Here is a 22,256-nt window from a genome sequence, read left to right as displayed (position 1 = left end):
CACCACTTCCGAGACCGCCACCCCCTCCTCCCTCCCCACCACCTCTGCCTCCTCCTGAAGGATCATGCCCAATTGAGGAACATCCTTGTAAAGAAGGGGATATATTTACAAGGATTGTGGTTGTCAAAACGATATATTCTTCTTATACTTTGGTATGTTGTATACCTCGGCCTCCATGTCCGGCACCGCCTCCACTTCCCTTGCCGCCTCCATGTCCAGCACCACCTCCATGCCCATGCCTGCCACCTTGCCCACCATGCCCACCGCCGTCGCCATGTCCATGCCCATGCCCGTCCACATGTCCATGTCCATGCCCATGCCCGTCCACGCCTTTGTGCCCTTGCCCTTCACCCCAGCCTTGTATGTCCCCGCCTTCATGCATACCACAGCCTCCACCTTCATTGCCGCCGCCAATTCCACACACTTGCCCATCCCAGCCATTGCCTCCACCTATGCCTCCATGCCAGTTACCACCTCCATTCCCATGCATATCGCCGCCGCCGTCCCCGCCTCCATTGCAGCCTCCATGCCAACTACCACCTCCATTCCCATGCATACCGCTGCCTCCGCCTCCACCTCCCTGCCAGCTACCGCCTCCATCCCCAATACCATCTCAATGTGTGTACCCACGTCCATCTCAATGACAACCACCTTTATCTCCTTCCCCCCACCCCCTCCTCTCTCATTCCTACTTCCATCTCCATCTTCATTATCCCCACCTTTCCGAGATATACATTTTCAGTTTCGCACTCATAAAACTTGTTCTTTGTGCAACTGGCTGCACTTTATGCATGTTGGGCGATTTGGGTCAATTGAGATTGAAGAAATAACCTTTTTCACCACCTCAATGCAACGTTGCTGACACGTAGTTGCAAAGCCACCAGCACCAGCACCAATTTGCCATTGATGCATAGACCTGACGCTGAGGTTATCTAAAGCACAATCATTACATCCCCAAAATAGCAAATGTTGGGCACCTTGAAACACACTATGAAGGCTTTCACCGGCAGCTGCTTGTTACAGAATCTCAATAATACCTGGGATGTAGGAACTAGTCGTACGTATTTACGAAATTACTGGTTATGTATTTTACGGCAATAATTTTGAACTTATTAGGTAACTATTATAGTAGGCGAAGAGCAAAATTAAATCATCAAAGGTCCTTCGGTTAAATCAATCGTATGTACTAGGACAAACAATTAAACGCATTACTTTATGTATTGCTTTTAATTTCTACCAACTCTGTTTAAACTGGGCTCAGACGCTCAGTTTCACAATAAACTGGGCACCAATATTAATTTCTACCAACTCTGTTTAAACTTCTCGCTATAAATTCAACATGTGTTTGACTTTTTTGTGTTATTCTTCTCCCGCACTCGATATTGGCCTCTATTTGACATTAGCGGCTCTATCTTCCGAGCCATTGGATCTCAACAGATATTTCTTTTTCAAGAAGTCTTACCAGTGTGATTTTTCTGCATAAACAAAACCAATGTTCTCACCCAGTTAATTGAGTTCCGAATAATTTTTCTCTTCCTTCGATACTCAAATTGTCTCTCATTTTAGTTCAAGATGTTAAAAGGAATTTTACTGTTAGTGAAGATGTTGATTGCTTACATTTGCATAACTATTGACGGCGTTGTTGGTTCTTATCAACCAATGGCAACTTTTTTTGGGAACGAATTCATGCAAATCAACACGGCAGAGACATAGAAAGTACACTAATTGTAAAAGTCAAGAGAGAGCAGAAGTGCGATTTTCAGGCGACGTTGACTCGAGTCAACCTGTGCTTTTCCTTTCAATTTTTTGGGATTTCTTCTCAAATCTTCTTCTGATTGCTTGAATCGAGCCTAATGATTGGTGTTGGGTAGTAAGTGATTTGATATATACTCCTCTCTTGTGTTATTCTTTCTTTGATTTTTGTCTATGCAATCCGGTATTCAACATCAACTGGAAGGTGTTTCTAGGGTTTCTTCCAGATCTAGTAATTTGAAAGGTTTGGGGAAGAATCTTAAGTGGTCTGAGGTGTTATTATTTGAGAAAGATGTGGAGATTCATGATCCACTGGTGTATGAGTCTCCATCGATGGTTGAGGGTTCGAAGATGATGGTATTTTCTGAGGAGGAGATTGAAAAAGATGTGAAGAAATGTGAAGACCTAGTTGTTGGTTGCTTTGTTGGGAAACATTTATCGTTTCAATTGGTGCGAAACACAGTTAAGAGAGTATATATGGAAAGTGAAGAATGATTTCAAGATGACTCTTCATGATGACTCCATCTTTGTTTTTGAATTTGATTCAGAGGAGGATAGAGCTACTGCCTTAGAACATGGATGTTTTTTCATAGCAGGACAACTATTTGTTGTTAGGCCATGGACATTGCTGATGGAACAAGAGTTGTCTGAACTTAAAACGATTCCTGTATGGATGAATTTAAGAAAAGTTCCTCTTCATCTATGGAATTCCAAGGGGTTGGGAAAGCTTGCAAGTTTCATTGGAGTGCCTTTGATGCTATATAAACAAACTGCTTCAAGGTCCAGGATGGCGTATGCAAGAATCTGTGTGGAGATTGTTGTTGATTCGGATTTTCCTTCTCATATAGATGCTCTTGTGGGAAATGTGAAGATCCAGGTACTAGTGGAATATAGTTGGCGACCTCCAAGATGTCAACATTGCAATGTCTTTGGACATACTCAAGGCAAGTGTTTTCCAGCTGCTGCTGCTACTGCCATTGCTGCAGCTGAAGCTGCTAAAGTTGTTTCTGCATCAAAATTGGTTTAACAGGTTCCTATGCAGAAGGATAAAGAAGTTGAGGCGAATGGTTGGAAAGTTAAAACTTTCAAAAGAAGTAGAGGGAAGAATGGAGGCAAGACTGGTGAGGACAATAGAGGGGGTAATCAGGGTGCTTCTAGTAGCAAGTCTCAGGCAACTGGTAGATTGGATTCCTCAATTCCTATGCAAAACCAATTTCTTCATCTTGAGGGAGAGACTACTGATATGAATGTAGAAATACCAGTGATTCATTTTTCAAAAGAAGACAATATTCTTAAAGAAATTGGAGGTAATAAGGAGAATGAGATGCATATGGAGGTGTCTATGTCATCTAATGAACATCAACAAGGGAAAGATTTCCCTACTAAGGCTGGTAATGAAGCTGTTGGATTTGTGTTGACTCAAATGGGGAAACTTGATGATGGGAAGAAAGGAGATGATGGAGAAGGTGTCAGAGCTCATTTTCTCTCTAAATTTGATGGAGTTGGTAAGGTTTCTTTGGGTGTGAAGGAAGCAGGTAAACCTGCTAAAGGTAGGAAACCAAACCCCTTATATGTTTAAAATGGGAATGTGGAACACAAGGGGTCTTAATGATCCTTTGAAACAAGTTGAAGTAAGAAATTTGATTAGAGATAGTAGGATGAGTTTACTTGGTATTGTGGAGACTCATGTACAAGAATAAAATAAAGATAAAATTAGGAAAAACATTAATCCTTCTTGGAATTTTGTAGATAATTATTCAATGGATGGGGTTGGGAGAATATGGGTAGGATGGGACCCTGTTACTGTGAAGATTCAATTGATACATGTTTCTTCTCAATCTATGTTTCTTGAGGTTTCAGATTGTCATAATAATTCCTTTGTGGTCATTATCATTTATGGCAGTAATGATAACACTTTAAGAAGACATCTTTGGAGTGAGATATCTGATTTTGCTGGTTATAATCATAGACCATGGGTCTTATTAGATGATTTTAATTCCTTATTAGATGCTGATTATAGAGTGGGGGTGATGAGGTGGTTCCTTCTAATTATAAGGAATTTTATGACTACACTCAAGATGCTCAGATCTTTGACCCGAGATACACTGGTTGTTTCTATACTTGGAGTAATAAACAGGAAGGGGAGCATAAAATTGTATCTAATATTGATAAAATAATGGTAATTAAATATGGAGTGGATGGAAGTATTTTCTGATTCTACTGCTGAATTTGTTCTTCCTGGTATTTCCGATCACAGTCCAGGGGTGGTTAGTGTTTTTGAAGGAAGGTATCATGGGCCTCCTCCTTATAAATTTTTGCAGCTTTTGGTTGAATGTGCCTGATTTTATGAGCATTGTCAAAAAATCTTGGATGGAACTAATTCATGGTAACCCCATGATGGTCCTGGTGAACAAACTAAAAAGACTTAAGAAGGTTCTTATTCAATCGAAAAATGATAGATTCAAGAGATTTTCTGAGCAAGTTTTAACTGCCAAATCTTCTATGGATGAAGTCCAAAGACAATTACAAGCTCAACCTTTGATAAATGATTTAGCTTAAGGAAAAAGAAGTTGTTAGAACTTATGCTAAATTAGCCAGATACGAGGAATCCATTAACAAGGAAAAATCTAAGGTTAAGTGGATGGAGGATGGAGATTTAAATACTAGATTCTTCTTTAATTCTTTGAAGGAGTTCTTGTGCTGAACTCAATGGATGAAGTCAAGTTGGAGGATGACAGGCTAATTGGTATAGAGTGTGTTAATTTTTTCAGTGATCTGTTTGGGGGTACTTCTGATCAGGGGGAATGCAGGAGGTTATTGATAAGCTGCACTTTAATAGAATTATTCATCCTTCTGATGCTAAAACATTGGTGTTGCCTGTTTCTAGAGATGAGATTATAGAATCTCTATCTTCCATTCACTTTTCAAAAGCTCCAGGGCCTGATGGATTCAATAGTTACTTCTTCAAAAGTGCTTGGGCTATGGTGGGGGATGATTTTGTTGCTGCTGTAAGTTTTTTTTTCAAAAATGGTAAATTATTTAAAGAGAGAAATAGAACTTTTATTACTCTAGTTGCTAAATATGAAAATGCCTCCACAGTTTTAGATTACAGACCTATCTCTTGCTGTAATGACATCTACAAGTGTTTGACAAATTTTTTGTCTTCTAGCATGAAGTTTATTTTAAAAGGGTTGATTAGTTCTTGTCAGTCTGCCTTTATTTCAGGAATATCTATACAAGATAATATACTTATAGCTCATGAGATAGTTAGGAATTATCATAAATCTAATGGCAGTCATAGGTGTGCTTTAAAAGTTGACCTTCAAAAGGCCTATGATACAGTCAGTTGGGAAGCTATTGCAGCTGTAATGAAGAAGTTTGGTTTTCTAGAGATATTTATTGAATGTGTTATGACATGTATATCTTCTGCCAAATTTTCTATAATGATAAATGGGTCCCTATATGTTTTTTTTGGTGCTAAAAGAGGTGTGAGACAGGGGTGTCCTATGTCTCCCTATCTATTTATGATGGTGATGGAGGTTTTAAGCTTTCTACTTCAACAACAAGCTCTTTCTGGAAATTATGGCTTCCACCCTAAGTGTAAGAGCACTAAATTAACACATTTGTGTTTTGCTGATTACATTCTTGTTTTCTTCAAAGGAAATGTGAAATCAACTCAGGTTCTTTCTCAAGTGATGAAGGACTTTAGTAATTTCTCTGGGTTAATAGTGAACTGTAATAAGAATTTTCTATTTTCTTCTTCTGTGGAGGATGGGATTCTAGAAGACATTACTAGATGTTTGAATTGTTCCAAGGGAGAACTTCCAGTAAGGTACCTTGGTATTCTTTTGATATCTTTAAGATTGTCTTATGTGGACTGCCAACCACTTTTATGCAGAGTAACCAAGAGAGTTAAATCCTGGAAGGGTATACATTTATCTTTTGCTGGGAGATTGTTGCTTATTAAAGCTGTTCTTATTGGAATGGTTTATTTTTGGTTTTCATGTTTCATCCTTCCTAAAAGAGTGATTAAAGAGTTAAATACTACATTCAATAGATTTCTTTGGGCAGGGTCTGATCTTGGAAGAAAGCACAATCCAATAAGTTGGAATCAGATTTGCACAGTTGAGATAACAGGGGTCTTGGTGTTAAAGATTTGGAGAAAACAAATATTATAGCCAATCTAAGACATATACGGGACATTAGTTCAGGTAAAGATACCATTTGGACTCAATGGATTCACTCTAATCTTATTAGACAAAGAGATTTCTGGTCTCTGGCTGTTCCAAAGGATTACTCATGGAGCTGGAAAAGGATCCTAGAATTCAGAGATACTGCCAAGCAATTTATGGGTACATGTCTTGGTAATGGAGAACATACTAGTTTATATTATGGATTTTGGCATCCAAAAGGCAGATTATGTGATTGGATGGTGGATGAATGCTTAACTACTATATGTCCTTATAAGGATCTAAAGGTTGATAATTTCATGGTTGATGGCATTCTTAAATTCCCAGACTGTAATCATTTGCCCCACTGTGATGGTCATAATATTCTTCAAGGGGTGGAGTATGATATAAGAGATGAAGATAAGGTGATTTGGAAAGGTAGCAAAAAGAGAGAATTTTCTATGAAAGAAACTTTTCAGGCTCTTTCTGGAGACATTATTGAGGTGGGATGGACACAGTTGGTGTGGTTTAAGAATAATATCCCTAGACATTCTTTCATTTGCTGGTTAGCTTGTCATAGAAGGCTTAAAACTAAAGCAAAATTGCAGAGATGGGGCCTTGTAAACAATGCTTCTTGTTTTTTGTGTGGTGGAGGAACTGAAGATGAAGACCATCAGTTATTATCTTATTCTTTCTCTAATCTCATTTGGAAATGATTGTTAATCAAGCTGGAAATATTCAGAGATGAGCCCAGGAATTGGGAGGAAGAGCTTCTTTGGTGTCAGAACAATTTCAAGAATGAAGGTGCAGTTAATACTATTAAGAAATTATGCTTAAATAACTTTGTTTATCATGTTTGGATAGAACACAATAATATGATTTTCTCCACCAAAAAGACAAGTCCTGATGGGGTCAGCCACTTAATCACTTTAGACATTAGACTTAAGTGCTTAGCTATAAAGATTTGATATGTTGATAAACCTTTCGAAGGTTTATGGAAAATTGGGGCATTGATTGTTTGTACAAGGAGATAAGGGTGATATCCTGTTCTTGGTTATATCCTGGTGAAGATGAAGTAATGGTGAATACAGATAGCTCTCGAAAAGATAATTCTGGAGGAAGTGGTGCTATCATTAGGAATCATCAGGGTGACACTATTGCTGTAGCTTGTGGTGGATCCATCCCTGCCACTGTCTTTGCCCATGAGTTGCAAGGAGTTGAGGCTGGACTCAAGTTAGCTAAGATTAACAAGTGCATAAGACTGCATATTTTCTTTGATTCCATGAATGTATATCGTTTGTTTTCGGGGCTTAGCTCTCCTCTACGGAGTGTTTTACACATCTGGAGACGTATTCAACATCTTTAGAAGGAGTTTACTGCTATTAGATACTCTCATATCTATCGGGAGACTAATAGGGCTGCAGACTGGCTTGCAGGGAATCACCCTCGGGAGAAATTTCTTATCATTGAAAGTGACAGTTTTGATAGTGGGATGAATAATTTTCTAAAAGAGGATAAGAGTGGGAAAATTTATTATAGGCATTAGTTGTTCTTTTGTTTTCTTATTTTTTCAGTTTGCATGTAAAGTTCTGGTGTTTCCTTAAACCCTGTGGATTATGTCAGAAAAGGATAAAATAATAAATACGGCAGAGACATCAAATCATCACAAAATCGATTTGCTGCAACTAACAGAGAAGTAAGAAAGGAGGCGAGAATTCTTACAGCTATATATTGTCAAAATAAGATCGTTTCTTCTCACGAAGACTTGGTAAGTTATTCAATTGGAATAACTTATCATTCAATTAACGTGTTGGTTTCCATTAACTTATTCAATAACACACAATCTTCATACTCCAAAATGCGGAGAGAAATATCAAAGGCAATTCCAATTGTCCTTTAAATATGATGCTTGTTATGAACATCTACAAAACGACGTTCATGGGTTTGATTATGAAAAAAATTCGACCCCATGTCAAAACGAATATGCACCTACTGAAGTCTGAAGAGGATGATGGGGCACAAACACTACCAAATGGTCAAAATCGTTGAAAGTGCGAGGAGATGACGAGGCCTATAGGAAACTAAGCAGATATGCGAGCCAAGCGCATCTAGGACCCCAAGGACTTGAGGTTTAGATTGGCTTGTACCCGCACAAGCACAGCCCAGCCAAGCATGTTAAAATTTGAACCTACCACATCCTAGCACGTGATTTAGCCCGGCATATTAGTTTTGTCGGATGTGATGGGTTAGCCTAATAGGCGCAGTAGCACAACACGCGGCACAGATAAGCACGCGGCCCAGCCCAGCACAATGCGTTAAGAAAGCACGTCGTAGCATGCACAAGTACACCATATAACAAGGCACAATACATCATATTTTATGTATATTTCACAAAAGAGTTTTTATTCTAGCTAGTTTTTGACATTTTATCATTGTTATGTTGGCTTATTTTTATAATACTCCTTCCGTTTCAGGAAAAATGTTACTTTCACTTTTTCAATTTGGCCTATTTTTAGGCTAAACTGAAAAAAAATAAAAGTAACACTTTTCCTGAAACAGATGGAGTAACACATATGATACCTAAATATTTGGAAAATATATTCCAATACCGTTGTTATAATACCTACATTTGACTAGAACATTTACATTACATGACAATGATCCAAATTTATATTTAATGGGCTATTTCTTTTTATTGAATAAACTTGTAAATTTTACTTAAAATAATTTCTCAAATAAATATTTAGATTCTTGTGATAGTGTCCGACTTAATGTATACCATTAAGTTAATTTCAAATTGGTTATAACATGTGTGTCAGCTCGGCACATCACGTTCACCCGTGTGTTGTGCCGGTGGTTGTTAATTAGTGAAGCACAGCACGACACAACACGTTTAAATCGTTGGTACAACACAACACGGCACATGGCACGTAAAGCACGCGATTTTGTGTGCCGAGCTGTGCCGGACCGGCACACTTTACACCTCTACCGAGGACCAACATACTACGTACAATTATCTGTATCACCAAGACAACATATATCCCTATTACTAAAAAAATATACAGTATATGTTAAATGACATTTTTTTTATCGGCAAGGTGAACGTTCCCGTTAATAAAGAAAGGGAGCACAATTTTGTACCACCTAAGAAAAATACATGACAGAAACAAAAAAAGAAAAGAAAAAGCCACCATACAGGAGATATAAAAAAGAAAGAGGAAAAAGAAAACTAAATAATAAAAATAAAGGTTGCACCTAGGAGGTTAAAAGTACATCAGTTTATAGTTGTTGATAACAAAATTATAAAAAACTTGATGGAAATTAACAAAACAAAACACAAAGCCCACGAAACAAACCCAGTATTTAGCTTTGGAAATAACTCCTTGAAGCTTTATTTTGTTATCCGGGAAGACTCTAGAATTTATTTCCAACCAAATTTACCAAACTATCATAGCAGGTATCATTTCTCATAACTTTTTCTACAACTTCGGCAAATCATTAGCACACCAGGTACTCAATAGGGTCTTCATCGAGGAAGGAAGGTCAAAATAAGAGCGAAGTTGTTGACAGCCCGGATTTTTTTTCGCTTCCAGTCGGCTGTGGAGTTCGGTCAACTGGTAAGTTCCAAATCCTCTGACTACCATTTAGGTTGAAAAGAGTTTGTAAACAAGAGTAAGGATATAATTTATAAACAACTAGGGAATGACACGTGCCGGATCACCACGAGATATTTTACACTATTTTAAGCTGGGGCATCAAACATTCTCTAGAAGTCTATGATCCGCTGAAATAATTTGAGTAGAAACCAAAAGTTTAAGTACAAAACAGAGAAACACCAAATTTTTTTACATTGAAACCAGTTTATATAGTCTGAAGCTGGTAGCGGTTGTATGTTATTGTTTTAATATAGATGTATTTTCGCATGAATAAGGGACATAATTCATTCCGTATCTGTAAACTATCAATTAAATTTTGAAAGAACGCCAAATTTCCGTGATTTCCCCCCATTACACGGTTTAAAAAATCCGTATGTATGCCAATTATTACTCATATCTACGATAATGAAACCTTAAACCGGTTACTTTTCCAGATTCCTCCTTTTTAACTATTTGGTCAACAATGTGTATGAATTAGTTGAGAAATCTTAATCATATATTCCACATTACGGTTCAGTTATTTGTATGATTCTCCATAAGGAAACTTTAAGCAATTCTTTAATGTTTTGGTTTTTAGAGATCCAAAGAAGTTGCAACTTGCAAGTGTGGGTAAATCATCTGGAACAGAACTACCGATAACGGTTTGTTAATTAATGAACTGATAATTGAACTCTCATGGAAGGGATAATATATAGACTGGAATCATCTCCCATGCGATCTCTATTAACCCTCTTGTCTTGGTCGATGCTGCTCAGTCTAGATTACAAATGAATATCCTCCATAGAATTCTCCTCATGTATCTGGGGAATTATCTCCCCATGTACATATGGCATGATCGTATCATATGTCACCCCCAACATCTGTGAAATATAGAATCCTAGATTGACCTGTTATGTTCATGTTCTTTAATTTCCATGGTGGTGGAATACCCAAATTCCAAATTTTCATGAGGTTCAAGTTCCTGTAATTTGTATAACACCCATTAGATCGTGATGTTGTCAAATCCGTATGGTGGCCATTACATAAATAAAGGGTTGATATGCGATACTTTTTCAGTACATCCTCAACAAAGTTGAACTCCCTGCCACTGTTCCCAATCAAAAGCATCGACAATGTCAGATATAAGTCATTTTTATATAAAAAGATTTTGATGTTGTGAATTATTAATTTCGCCCATCTAAAAAAATAATAATACGGAATTGGTTGTACACTAATTTCTCCGCCACAAATATGGTTCTTCGTTATGGTCTATCCAAAATCACAAAAATTGTAGGGGAAAAAATCACAAATTGAAAGGATGATACAAATCAATTACTTAAATGCATATTTTACCCAAGTCTTGCCGGATATATTGAAAGATAAGCTAATAATCAGAACTAAATAAATTAGATTCAGTTTTGTACCAAGATATATGCAATCTGCATTGATTCATTTAGTTTCTCTGATTGTACATGTGTAATCACAAAGTGTTAGCTAAATTCCTTCCTTTGCAGCCGTGATCCTCATTCATGGGACTATGTTCGTTTTCAGGGTCATCGAAGTTGTTTGTTCCCTTGTTTGTTGAGTAGTTATACATATTTTCATTATCCATATGCGTATAGTAAAGAGAATGCACTGAATTGTAGCATGTTTTGTTTACAGCCATATAATTATTTATAAACTTGACTATGTTTTCCGCCGCTGTAACACTATTTGGAATCTCCATTCTAAAGGTAACGTTGTAACTTGCTTTCCATATAAATCAAATGATTACACTATATATGACCGTCATTTAACTCTACTATTATCTTTATCGTGATGTGCAAAGCAATCATTAATCCATGAAAAGTTGTTGTATCACTTGTAATAAGTTGTGTATCCAAGTTAACATATATATAGTTGTTCTAGTTTTGAATCGATTTCTTTAAATGGATAAGACCCTTTTCAGGAAGGTTTTTCTTAAATACATCCCATATTTTTATTAACCATAGCCCATTTTAGGTATAACCTATAATTTTTTTTAATTTTTTAATCATAGCCCAATTTTTTTGCTGAGTTAAGAATGATGATACCCGATCCAAACATATCAAATGAGATAATTCACCCATTCTAACTGAATTTAAAAATACATTGTAATTCGTTTTAATTAGAACCCAAATATTTTTACTTTCAATTTTTTGAATTTAAAAAATTACTCAACCGAGTGCTTGTGAGCCTGTCAGTATTACAACGATACAACATAATTGGACAAACTATAACATACAATCTTTCCTCATGAAAGGACGTTCAGAAGTTGACAAAGTCTTCATGTGATTAATTTAACAAATCAAAGTACATCTACCATCTATGTATATCTCAAAGCCTAGTAAATGAAAAGCGGAAAAATCCCTTAAAATGGAAAAAAACCCATTGGCTTACTACATAATAATACAAGCCTAGGTACTATCTGACGCCATTTATAAACTCATTGATGAATGAAGTCTGTTATATAACATGATTTATCACGGTTTTCATCTATTATTTGAATCGTTATTTATTTGGTGTGACTCTTTATAAATGACAAAGGAAAAGTGTTATTAAATATGACGAATAAAGTTTGTGATTTAAAATCACGTACAAAATCTGTTATTAAGTATCACAGTTATATCCTGTAAAATATAATAACAGATGATGTTCGTCATATGGAAAACGCTTAATACCACGGTTTTGGGTGTAAAATATAACAACAGTTAATATCCACCACAGAATGGTGAGACATTTATATTCCACTGATTCAGATTTTGGTATTCAGATTCATATTTGATGTATCTTATTTTGGTTCAGCTGAACCTGAACGTGAAAAAAAATCAACTGAATTTGAAAATGAATTTGAAATTTGAAGGAAACTGTAGAAATTAACTTTACTAATTACCAAAAATAATACTCGACTCACATGAACTTGTAATTTTATTACAAATATGAAATTCATTGCTCAATCCAAAATTATCCATCCAAAAACCCAATAAACCAAAAAAAAAAGGATGACGAAAGAAAAATACAGTAAGAAATAAAGTTCTACTACGATCATAAGCTTCATTAAAATTCTGACTGAACAACAAGTATCATTCCACCACACTGAGAAATAACCTTGTTGCCAGCAATAACCTTGTTGAACCTTTGAATAGTAGCTTTATGCTTTTACTCCCAGCAATAACCATATTGCAAACATTTTAATGCCTCCTTAAGCGCCTTAAAAGCAAAAAGTAATAAAGGTTAAGAAGATCATTATGGCGTCACATAGAGACAATAATTTTCATGCAACTCAATTGCTTAATAAACACCTGCAAACAGAAAACAAATTTTAGTTATACGCATTAACTGAACCTACCTAACACTAGATTTCGATACGAGTAAGTAACCTGCTAAATGTCCAATTCTTACTCTAGTAGTCTTTGGCATGTAACTTTAAGAAAAATAAGTTATTTCCTTACAGTTGAACCTATTTATGTATCTTATTGACAATCTTAGCAGGCCTGCAGTTAATGTATACAGATAATCTGAGTGATAAAACATATGCTTGCAAAAGTCATTCTAATTTTAAAAAATAAAAAAGAAACTCACATGCCAAGTAAAGGATATCAGTTGCTTCCATCTGCATTAAAACCAAAGTACAATTATAAGAACCACAAACAAGAAACCTAATATAAATAACCTAACTGCAAAATGAACCAGTCTTATAACCTATGTTACCTAACTCGTAATCACATGTTACCCCAAGAACAAAATAAAAATCGCAAATTACATGTGCAAAGAAAAGATATTATACATCATTGAGATATCCAGCAAAAGAAAACAATCCATAACAAACCTGTCTGAATATTTCTATCACTGTAATTCAAGTAATCCAGGTAACCAATCCTTGTCAGGATATTGTCTATACAAGTTCTAATTTTCCGAAAAAATAAATAATCTCTTTGCATATTACAGTAGAACTTCGACAAATTAATCATCCATAAATTAATTACTTCGTCAAAATAATAAAATTTTCTGGTCTCAACTAGGCATGTACAGGATAAATTTAAACTCAATAAATTAATAACTTTGCTAAAATAATAATTTGTAGGCGTGTACAGGATAAATTTTAACTCAATAAATTAATAATTTTCTACGGTCCGAAAACTATTAATTGAAGTTTTACTGTAAATAGAAAAATATAATAAATTCAGAATACTAAATAAATACACCCGAATAATCTCAAATCGACAATATCGACCCACCATCGGTGAAATCAATTTTAATTATTAAATAATATAATAACCTGTAATAAGTACCAGTAGCGGTGGTATTCACAGGCAAGATGAAACAACACGTCAGCATTCGTTACAGCTCTTCCTACAGGCCTTCGACATGTAACGTCCATTCTTCTTACATTCTCCGTCTTTTGCCCATCCAATGCATTGATCGTTCATATCTGCGCAGTCACTGAATGAATCTACGTGAACCAACTTGATTGCAGTCCATTTTTCACCCATGTGCACGGGGCAGTCTCTACGGATGCTAAAAGCGCCTTGAAGAACACTTGCGTTGAGATTAAACAGGAGAAGGGCAGTTCCTCTCCGTGGTTTTACTGCAATCATGTAGGATAAGCAGTACATATGAGTCTCCATGAATAAATATTATCCTTATTATAGAACATGGCCTTTCTTTCTTGCCTTCGCTGATCGTGATATATTCGTGAGAGACACACATTGGCATATTTTTTCCCTCTAAAATTTAATCGATGTTTTCTTTAATCCTACGGACCTTAGTGTATTCAACAGTCTGCCAAATAAGGTGATACTATTTTTAGCTTTGGTAAATAACTTAAACGATAGGGTTACTTAAATATTGCGCGTATGCTTGGAAAACTACTGGTAAGGTTTGTATCTTATTAATGGCTGTATTAAGGATCTATTCCCAGTTATTTTCAAAGCTTACTTAAACAAACAAGCAACATAGCTGAGATGACTCATGATGGAAGTTGGAAACACCTTCCTTTGGATGCTAATGAAAGACAAGAATGGGATTTAATGAGAACAGACTTGGGTGTTGTTCCTAAACTGGTCGACGAAGAAGATGAGGTAAAAATTTTCGATCACTTCTCAACAAGAATCTGTTATGATGCATTGTCAGGTGCCATGGAGGAGTGTAACTACAGTAAATTTTTATGGAAGAACTCCATCCCTCCTAAAGTGAGCTCCTTGTTGTGGGTTATTTTCAACAATTATCTTCCTACAAGAGATATGCTGACACATAGATAGAGGGGTGCATGTAGACAATCCAAATTGTGGTATGTGCAATCAGGTGGAAGAGTCTGCAGATCATCTATTTCTGCACTGTCAAACAACGTTCAAAGTCTGGGATTATTTCATCAAAGCTTTTCATGTTTCTTGGCCTTTATCGACCACTATTCTGCAGCTGTTTGAAGCTTGGGATTGGAACGGTCTGAATGGAAGATGTAAAGAGATATGGGGTATATTTCATTATGCTCTGTTGTCGACAAATGGGATGAAAGAAACACTAGAGTTTTTTGGAGGTAGACATAAATCGGTGTATGAACTTATCATTCACATTAAGCAGGCTCCCATTCTTTGGAGCTGCGAAAAAGAAACCTTTAGATGCATTAACAGTTCCCGAGTTTTAAACAATTGGGAGACTGTCATTCATACGTAACCTAACCTTCTAGCTGGGTTTTCCCCTTTAATATAAGGGAATAACCTTTTTCTTTTCGGAAAAAAAAAAAAGAAAAACTCTATTTATAAAGATCGAATTTTATGGGATGAAATAAAAAGTATCAAATATTTGTAAGCCCTGACATTGAATAAAATGTCCCAAAACCTCTGATATCTTAGAGCAACTGCAATGGACTGAGTAAACCCAAATTTTTAGTTGAGTGGGCTGGCGTAGTGGGACGGACCATCGATCAAAATTTGATCAAAGAGTAAAATCCAGACCAAATTTGGTCTGCGATCAAGACCAAATCCAAATATAATCGGGCGTTGATATATTCTCCGCTATACATCGGGCGTTGATATAATCTCCGCCATTCATCGGGCGTTGATATAATGTCCGCTACACAAGGGGCGTTGATATAATGTACGCCTGAAACGGGGCGATGATTAAATGTACGCCCGATGGGGCGTTCATAAACTTAACGCGCGAAATGGGGCGTTCATATACTTAACGCCCCACTCCATTTTCAACTTCACAATTTATGAAACTTGCATGGGGAGGGCTTTATACCTACGCCCCATTTTTATTTTTTTTTTGTTTCTGAAGCGTATACTATACCAACGCCCCACTCGGGCGTTATCTTTACCAACGCCCCACTTGGGCGTTATCTTTACCAACGCCTGATCCCAGGCGTAATGTTTATCAACGCGCGACCAAATATACTCTTTTCCCACTACGCCACATGACGGACTAAACCCAAATTTGGTCTTTTTTTTTAGTCTTTGGTCTTTGGTTATACTCGCACCACTGTGGACGTTCTTAGTAACACCTTTTGAAATTAAACACAATGAAGTTGACCGCTTAAACTTCTTTTGCATCTTTAAGCTGCCATTTTTTTTGGTATATTCAGTAGTTTCGTTTGACTGACCTGAAATTCCTTTTTCTGTGCACCCCCCAGGCAAGTCATACTTGGTTACGTGGCTTTGTTTCTTCTGTTGGCAGCATAAAAAACAATTTTCAGTACCAAAAGCAAGAAAAAGTCGAATCATTTATCCCATGTTCAGTGAGAAATAAGAATCCAAAATATTGGCTAGTCCTTCCACAAGAAACATAAAGGAAATGAGCTCGAAGGAAAATTCATGGACTAACCGTTGCATCTTCTAATAATACGGTTTCACCACCGCTTTCGACGTCATTGAGATACATCAGTACAGTGATAAATGAGTAATCACGTTCTGCTTCTTCTTCCTTTTGCCATTTTCCAGTTTTCACTACTTTCATAGGCTCGCCATTTTCTGAAAAGATTTACCACAAGTAAACTTCATTTTCAAAATCGTACTTCTGCTACATTGTAGGTTTTAGATATTATTGAAAATTCAATTTATAACTTTTATGATTCATCTCTCTAAGAGCAAAGCTTGTTCCAAGTGCTTAAAGTACCAAAGGAAACGGTTTTACTGGACTACTTATATAATTCCATTGGACTCTTGTTAATTATGACACAAAATACAGTAAATTGGTTAATTAATCCTTGGATTTGAATTCTTATTCAAAAGCGGTTGTAGATTTATTATTTATATCTCTACAACCAAAAAATTAGTTAATTAATCTTTGGATTTGATCATTTCCTCTGCAACAACATTTTCATTAACCATTTCCCAACATTTTCATTAACCATTTCCATATGCAAAATATTTAAGGCTTATATCCTGGGTGTTACTAACTTGTATACCCGTATATAAAATAGGCATTAATTACTTATTCCTTTTTTCATCGTTTATAGTAAAATTTGTATTGAAAACTTAAACTTACCAACTTAAGAAACTAATCATAATTAATACTACATTATTCCACATATACCCTTCAATTCAAAAGATTTTCTTTATTATATTTTCCGTAATCTAAACCGTGCATGAGATCTGAAGCTATTTCGTCCCCTTTCTCTAGTCACAGTTAATGTTGAATTGCCATTGAAAATCTAGATGGGAAACATAAAATATAGAAAAAAAAATTCCACTTTAGCGTTGAGCACCCAAAAGATTCCGATCAGTTTTGTTCAAAAATCACAAATCTATTTTGGATAAAACTCAAAAAAAAAAAAAAAAAAATTAATGAATTACTAGCTGCATATCTTTTAAATCTTCTATCGGACGAAATAGATCATCTCTATAAATGAAATCAAACACAGGGACTTGGGGAAAATAAGGGTAAAAAGTGATTGGGTTAAAAAACAAAATTGTGTCTGTGGGCTTTTTAAGCGTCTCATAAGCCATCAAGTAATGAGATCATCTTGAAATAGCATGGTCGTTTACACTTTACAGCATCATAAAACTGGAGAAGAGACATAAAAAAAAGGAAGGAAGAAGCGCAAGATACGGAAGAGAGAAGAGATGGTTATTGTTTTGATCGCCTTTGGTTTTCTTCATTATTAAAATCTGAGGGTATCAGAGGAACATAATCTCGATCGTAGAATTTTTTTAATTAGCTATCAATTCACGAATTGGTTTCAGTTTCCAATCCAACATAACTAAATGACTGTAGCATCCATGTTAACTTGTATACGGGTATACAAGTAAACAGGACCTTTATATCGTAAAATGACTATAGCATCCATGTTAACTTGTATACGGGTATACAAGTAAACAGGACCTTTATATCGTAAAATGACTATAGCATCCATATTAACTTGTATACGGGTATACAAGTAAACAGGACCTTTATATCGTAAAATGACTATAGCATCCATGTTAACTTGTATACGGGTATACAAGTAAACAGGACCTTTATATCGTAAGGGGAAGGTCGTTGGATGATAATTCCCACCGGACGCTAAAAATTTGTCGAATATAGTCAAGCAATCAAGAACGAATAAAAATAAAAGAATAGTGAACTACCTGTAGGGAGAAAGGTCCATGTGGCAATCCTCTTCTCTATGGCTGCAACCGCAGGGTCCTAAGAAGCAGAAATCTAAACTATGTTAGGAAAGTCAAAGTTATTTTGGAGGAACAAGTTTTAATTTCCGATTCTTTTTTCTTTTTTCTAATACGTCTAAAATGATTATAATTAAATTTCACAACTAGGCCACAGCCCACACCCGTAATTCCATCGGATGCTAAACGAGAGGATGTGATGTTACTCTATTAACGAGTTATGCTATTTTTTCTCCAGAAAATCATCTCCAGCGGGAACTTAAAGGAATATTTTGAAATTTATATGCGAGGTAGTTGGACTTACATTCTCTAGCCCATCCCTTATTTCAGATAAACTCTTAGAGGATTTAGATAACTAGACTCCCTAATATTTAGAAAAAGAAAACTCTCTACATATGAACATATGGCTACTATAATACTACTTCCTCACACCGTTACATGGTTGGAGATAATCATCTTGAACTTCTTAAAACTAAAAAAAGTTTCAATGAAAAATAGCAAATTTACGCATCTGCATAAAAAGGAAACGAATGTCCCATTGGAGATGCTCTGAGATGACATTGTGTTCAAAATGAACATGGCAATGATTTTTTGTTCCCACCACATGATTTCAATAGTCTACCAGTTACCTGAAGTTATTTTTTTTTTATTGGTAAATAATTTAGTGTCGACGAGTTTTGAATTCAGATCACCTATGTCGCACCTCATGACTTTTTTTTACTCCAATGACAGCGGCTAGCTCCACAAGATATTTCATGTAGCTTTTCCAGCTATATTATCTAGGTTCGTGGAAATTAGGTCCTGTTATGTATGACTTCCAGGAGTTCGGAATTTCTAAATAAAGTTAGAGCTACAGAAGCAAATATGTTTGTGGTTATGCCCGACTTCCAAGAGGTGTGTGCAAGGCGTACACAACACAAATGTGAGCTAGTAGTCAAATCTAAAACACAAAATTGGTTAAAAAGATCAAAATCAACAATTTCTGGGTGAAAGGGATATTTAAATTTTGATACTATTTAAATGGACAAAAATGTAAAAATAGCCAGGATGTAAACAGTTTCATCCTACCCATTTTCAAATACTTTTTTTTATTTTTAATTTACATCAGGATGCATCCAATTTCATCCTTATTATTTTTTAAATTAAAGTCTGGATGAATCCAGTTTCATCCTGCTATTTTTTTAGTGTCCATTTCACCTATACTAATTTTTACTCGTCCATTTGAACCATGTTTTAAAATATTTGAACAAATGACCAATTTTCCGAATCTAAAACCTGCTCAAAAAGTCAATGTACGTAACACCCAATAAAGTCGCTAAGACGGTAAAAAAAGGAAGTTCTAGAAGAAAATTATCAAAATCAACTAAATGTAACCCTTGCCTTGGGAATGGTCGCTCGATAGCTACCGTTAAAAGCCGAGTCTCCCTGGCGAAAACACAAACGAAATAAAAATTAAGCTCACAAAAAAAAAAATATATATATATATATATATATAAGAAAATTACAAAAAAAATCTCACCAAAGTCATAAGATGTTTACATTCTTCGACAGATAGAAAATCATCACGACGAAATGCTCTGTCGATATAATTTTGGGTTCATAAGAAATCAGTTAGTGGTCATAATTTACTCAGAGTTTAAACAGGCATAAAAAAAGAGGGGATCGACCCGTACCTTGGATTCCATAAGAGTACTTCCGTAACTGGATCTCTGTTCGAAACAGTAATATTTGTACAAGGAGTGCTGACAAAAAGTTGTGTAGCTCGATCATCAGACTTATTATTTTGGGTTCATAAGAAATCAATTAACGGGCCATAATTTACTACTAATTTAACAAGCATAAACAAAAGAGAGGATCAAATTACGGTACCTTAGATTCGATAAGAGTGGTGTAGCTGAATCTTTTCCAGGAACAGCAAAATTCATACCTATAGTGCTGAGAAAGAGTTGTGTAACTCCATCACCAAACTTATGCTGCAGAATAGGGCTGACGATTGTTAAAATTGCAAATAATACACCGAAAGCCAACTTATATGCACCAGATCTAACACCGGGAATACTCTTCATCCAATTAGGGACCTCATATGAATCCCAATTATCTTTATTGCGTAGAATGCTTCGAGAATCCCATGGAGGAGGGCTTACAAAATCTATCCATCTGAGTTTCTTTTTAGGTGTTGGACCCGAGTTATTCTCTGTTGGACCGTCTCCTTTGGTTACTTCACCGCTTACGTTGTCCCCAACAGCGGGATTCACTTTCTCTATGTTTTCTTCATTCGGCATTTTTTTTCCTTGGCTTGGAATATCTTCTTTTTAGGTCTCTACAACTAAAAATTTAATTTCGATCCTTCTCTCTGTCTCTTGTCTTTAGATCTCTAAAACTAATCAAATATGTATACTAGTAACGGAAGCTCAAAACTCTTATTTGAACTAGTCTTACTTCTGCTTGTTGATATCAAGTCTATAACTATATTTATAACAGCCGACATGTTCACGTAGACACGTTAGTGACACGCTGCCGGCTTCTCTAAATAAAACTTTTCCTTTCAATATCTGAATCCTGGCTTCCATTAAGTACATCAACTAACCTAATATAATTTGCTCCACATGATGCATTAATACTTACGCTGATATAATTGGTAATATGTTGCCTACATGATAAAAATTTAAAATGTTATCGATCTGGCTGATTTAAGTTGGAGCTTTCGGTACTCAAGTCTCAACCTCCAAAGATTCTCAACCAGCTATCTCATCGACGTCTGCTAAGGATGTTTTTGGCACGTACGGATAAAATACTTGATCAGCCATCATGTGGCTTAGGCAACTCAACCTCCTAATAACTTCCTGGAATTGGTGTGGTCTTTCAAGCGTGGAAAAGAAATTTGGAAGAGACTACCAACTAGTATGGTTTGTAACGTTTCGAGGAAAGATATAATAGGTCCTTTAACGGTAAATCTCGTAAATATCCATCTATATATAATTCATGCATTAAGATTCAGTCTTTCTACTGGGCTTCAACCAAAGCAGGTTTTGCTTCTTTACAACCTGATGATGCAGAAGGCAGATGGGAAAACATTTTCTTCGATCCACATTAACTATGCTTGTGCTTGGCTTAAGCGTTTTTTCAGGGTGGTTTTCTTTAGTTCAAAGTTTAGGAGCCTTTCTTTTGAGTTGGAAGTTTGGAACTGTGGGAAAAAAGAAAAATTACTAGAAGAGCGAGCGAATTTACTTCCTCGGTGATCCTCGTAGTGCGTAGAGCCGTTTGACCCAACAATTACAAGTTCAATCGTTCTGCATGTGGCGTCTTTTTATGACCGGGATCCTTAACATTGGAAATGCTCTTACAAAAACTACTTTAAAGGCTGGTATGCTGACCCGCATTCATCGTGACAAGACCCAATACATATGCTACCCCACGTTCATGGTGACATCAGTCAACATCATTGGCAATAGTGATCCGCAAGCAGCGGCGAAAACACTGGTGCACCAGGTTTCATACTAGCCTCAGTTGGCTGCTAATTGATGATCTGCGATACTTTTGAAGGGACTATTTAATCAATAATGCTTGGTGTACTGGGAGTAAATCCCGCAGCTAAACCCGTGTGAGGAGAGCTGAGTAAGTGTCCGGACCTACACGAGCCTTTACCATCCTGATGGTGAGCATTCTCCTCCTCTCTGCCGTACGATCAATCAACGGGATTTCATCCGGTATATTTGTTTGTCAACGGGATTACATCTGACATGACGTCACTAGAACCACTAGCGCATTTATTGAATCATTCAACACGCCTACGTAAAAATTACCAAGGTATTTTTTTTTACATATATATGTGTCATGTTCCACAGTAGAACCCTTAATATTGACCGACATCACCTTCATACACCAAATCCTAAATTCTTACACCACCGTGCCAATGGCAAACCATGCCAGCCACGTCTCCGCGCCAAGGCATGCCAACCATGCCAGCCGCATCACCGTGCCAATAACAAACCATGCCAGCCACATCTCCGCGCCAAGTCATGCCAACCATGCCAGCCGCATCACCGTGCCAATAAAAAACCATGCCAGCCACATCTCCG

General features: G+C 36.4%; 2 protein-coding genes across 3 annotated transcripts; both read right to left on the bottom strand.

Annotated features, from left to right (window-relative positions):
- Positions 1-142: 142 nt before the first annotated feature.
- On the bottom strand, positions 143-556 carry LOC113347811 (glycine-rich protein DOT1-like). The gene has a single exon (XM_026591515.1). The coding sequence runs from the start codon at positions 554-556 to the stop codon at positions 143-145; it is 414 nt and encodes a 137-aa protein (XP_026447300.1).
- A 13,118-nt stretch (positions 557-13,674) lies between these two features.
- LOC113325902 (probable prolyl 4-hydroxylase 4) lies at positions 13,675-20,604 on the bottom strand. Of its 2 annotated transcripts, none has more exons than XM_026573766.1 (8): positions 20,047-20,604; positions 19,851-19,919; positions 19,697-19,754; positions 19,558-19,602; positions 18,142-18,199; positions 16,397-16,542; positions 16,176-16,239; positions 13,675-14,162 (listed from the first exon to the last, which is right to left on the bottom strand). In XM_026573766.1, exons 1-8 carry the CDS (start codon positions 20,457-20,459, stop codon positions 13,906-13,908), a joined length of 1,110 nt encoding a protein of 369 aa, XP_026429551.1. In that variant the 5' UTR covers positions 20,460-20,604; the 3' UTR covers positions 13,675-13,905. The 2 variants fall into 2 exon arrangements, with proteins under 2 accessions (XP_026429551.1, XP_026429552.1); XM_026573767.1 differs by having other exon boundaries at positions 16,176-16,236.
- Positions 20,605-22,256: the final 1,652 nt, after the last annotated feature.

Source organism: Papaver somniferum, chromosome 1 (assembly GCF_003573695.1).
Source record: "Papaver somniferum cultivar HN1 chromosome 1, ASM357369v1, whole genome shotgun sequence".
Taxonomy (NCBI): Eukaryota; Viridiplantae; Streptophyta; class Magnoliopsida; order Ranunculales; family Papaveraceae; genus Papaver; species Papaver somniferum.
The sequence above is the reverse complement of the archived record's forward strand: the minus strand, read 5'-3'. Positions and strand labels throughout refer to the sequence as shown.

What these genes read in the sequence shown, in the direction of transcription:
- LOC113347811 (XM_026591515.1), bottom strand. Translation starts at nt 556, where the DNA reads ATGCATGGGAATGGAGGTGGTAGTTGGCATGGAGGCTGCAATGGAGGC.
- LOC113325902 (XM_026573766.1), bottom strand. Translation starts at nt 20,459, where the DNA reads ATGCCGAATGAAGAAAACATAGAGAAAGTGAATCCCGCTGTTGGGGAC. An exon ending in ATCGAGCGACCATTCCCAAG is followed by an intron (nt 18,200 to 19,557) that starts GCAAGGGTTACA and finishes TCTGCTTCTTAG; the next exon opens with GACCCTGCGGTTGCAGCCAT. An exon ending in ATGGACCTTTCTCCCTACAG is followed by an intron (nt 16,543 to 18,141) that starts GTAGTTCACTAT and finishes AAATCTTTTCAG; the next exon opens with AAAATGGCGAGCCTATGAAA.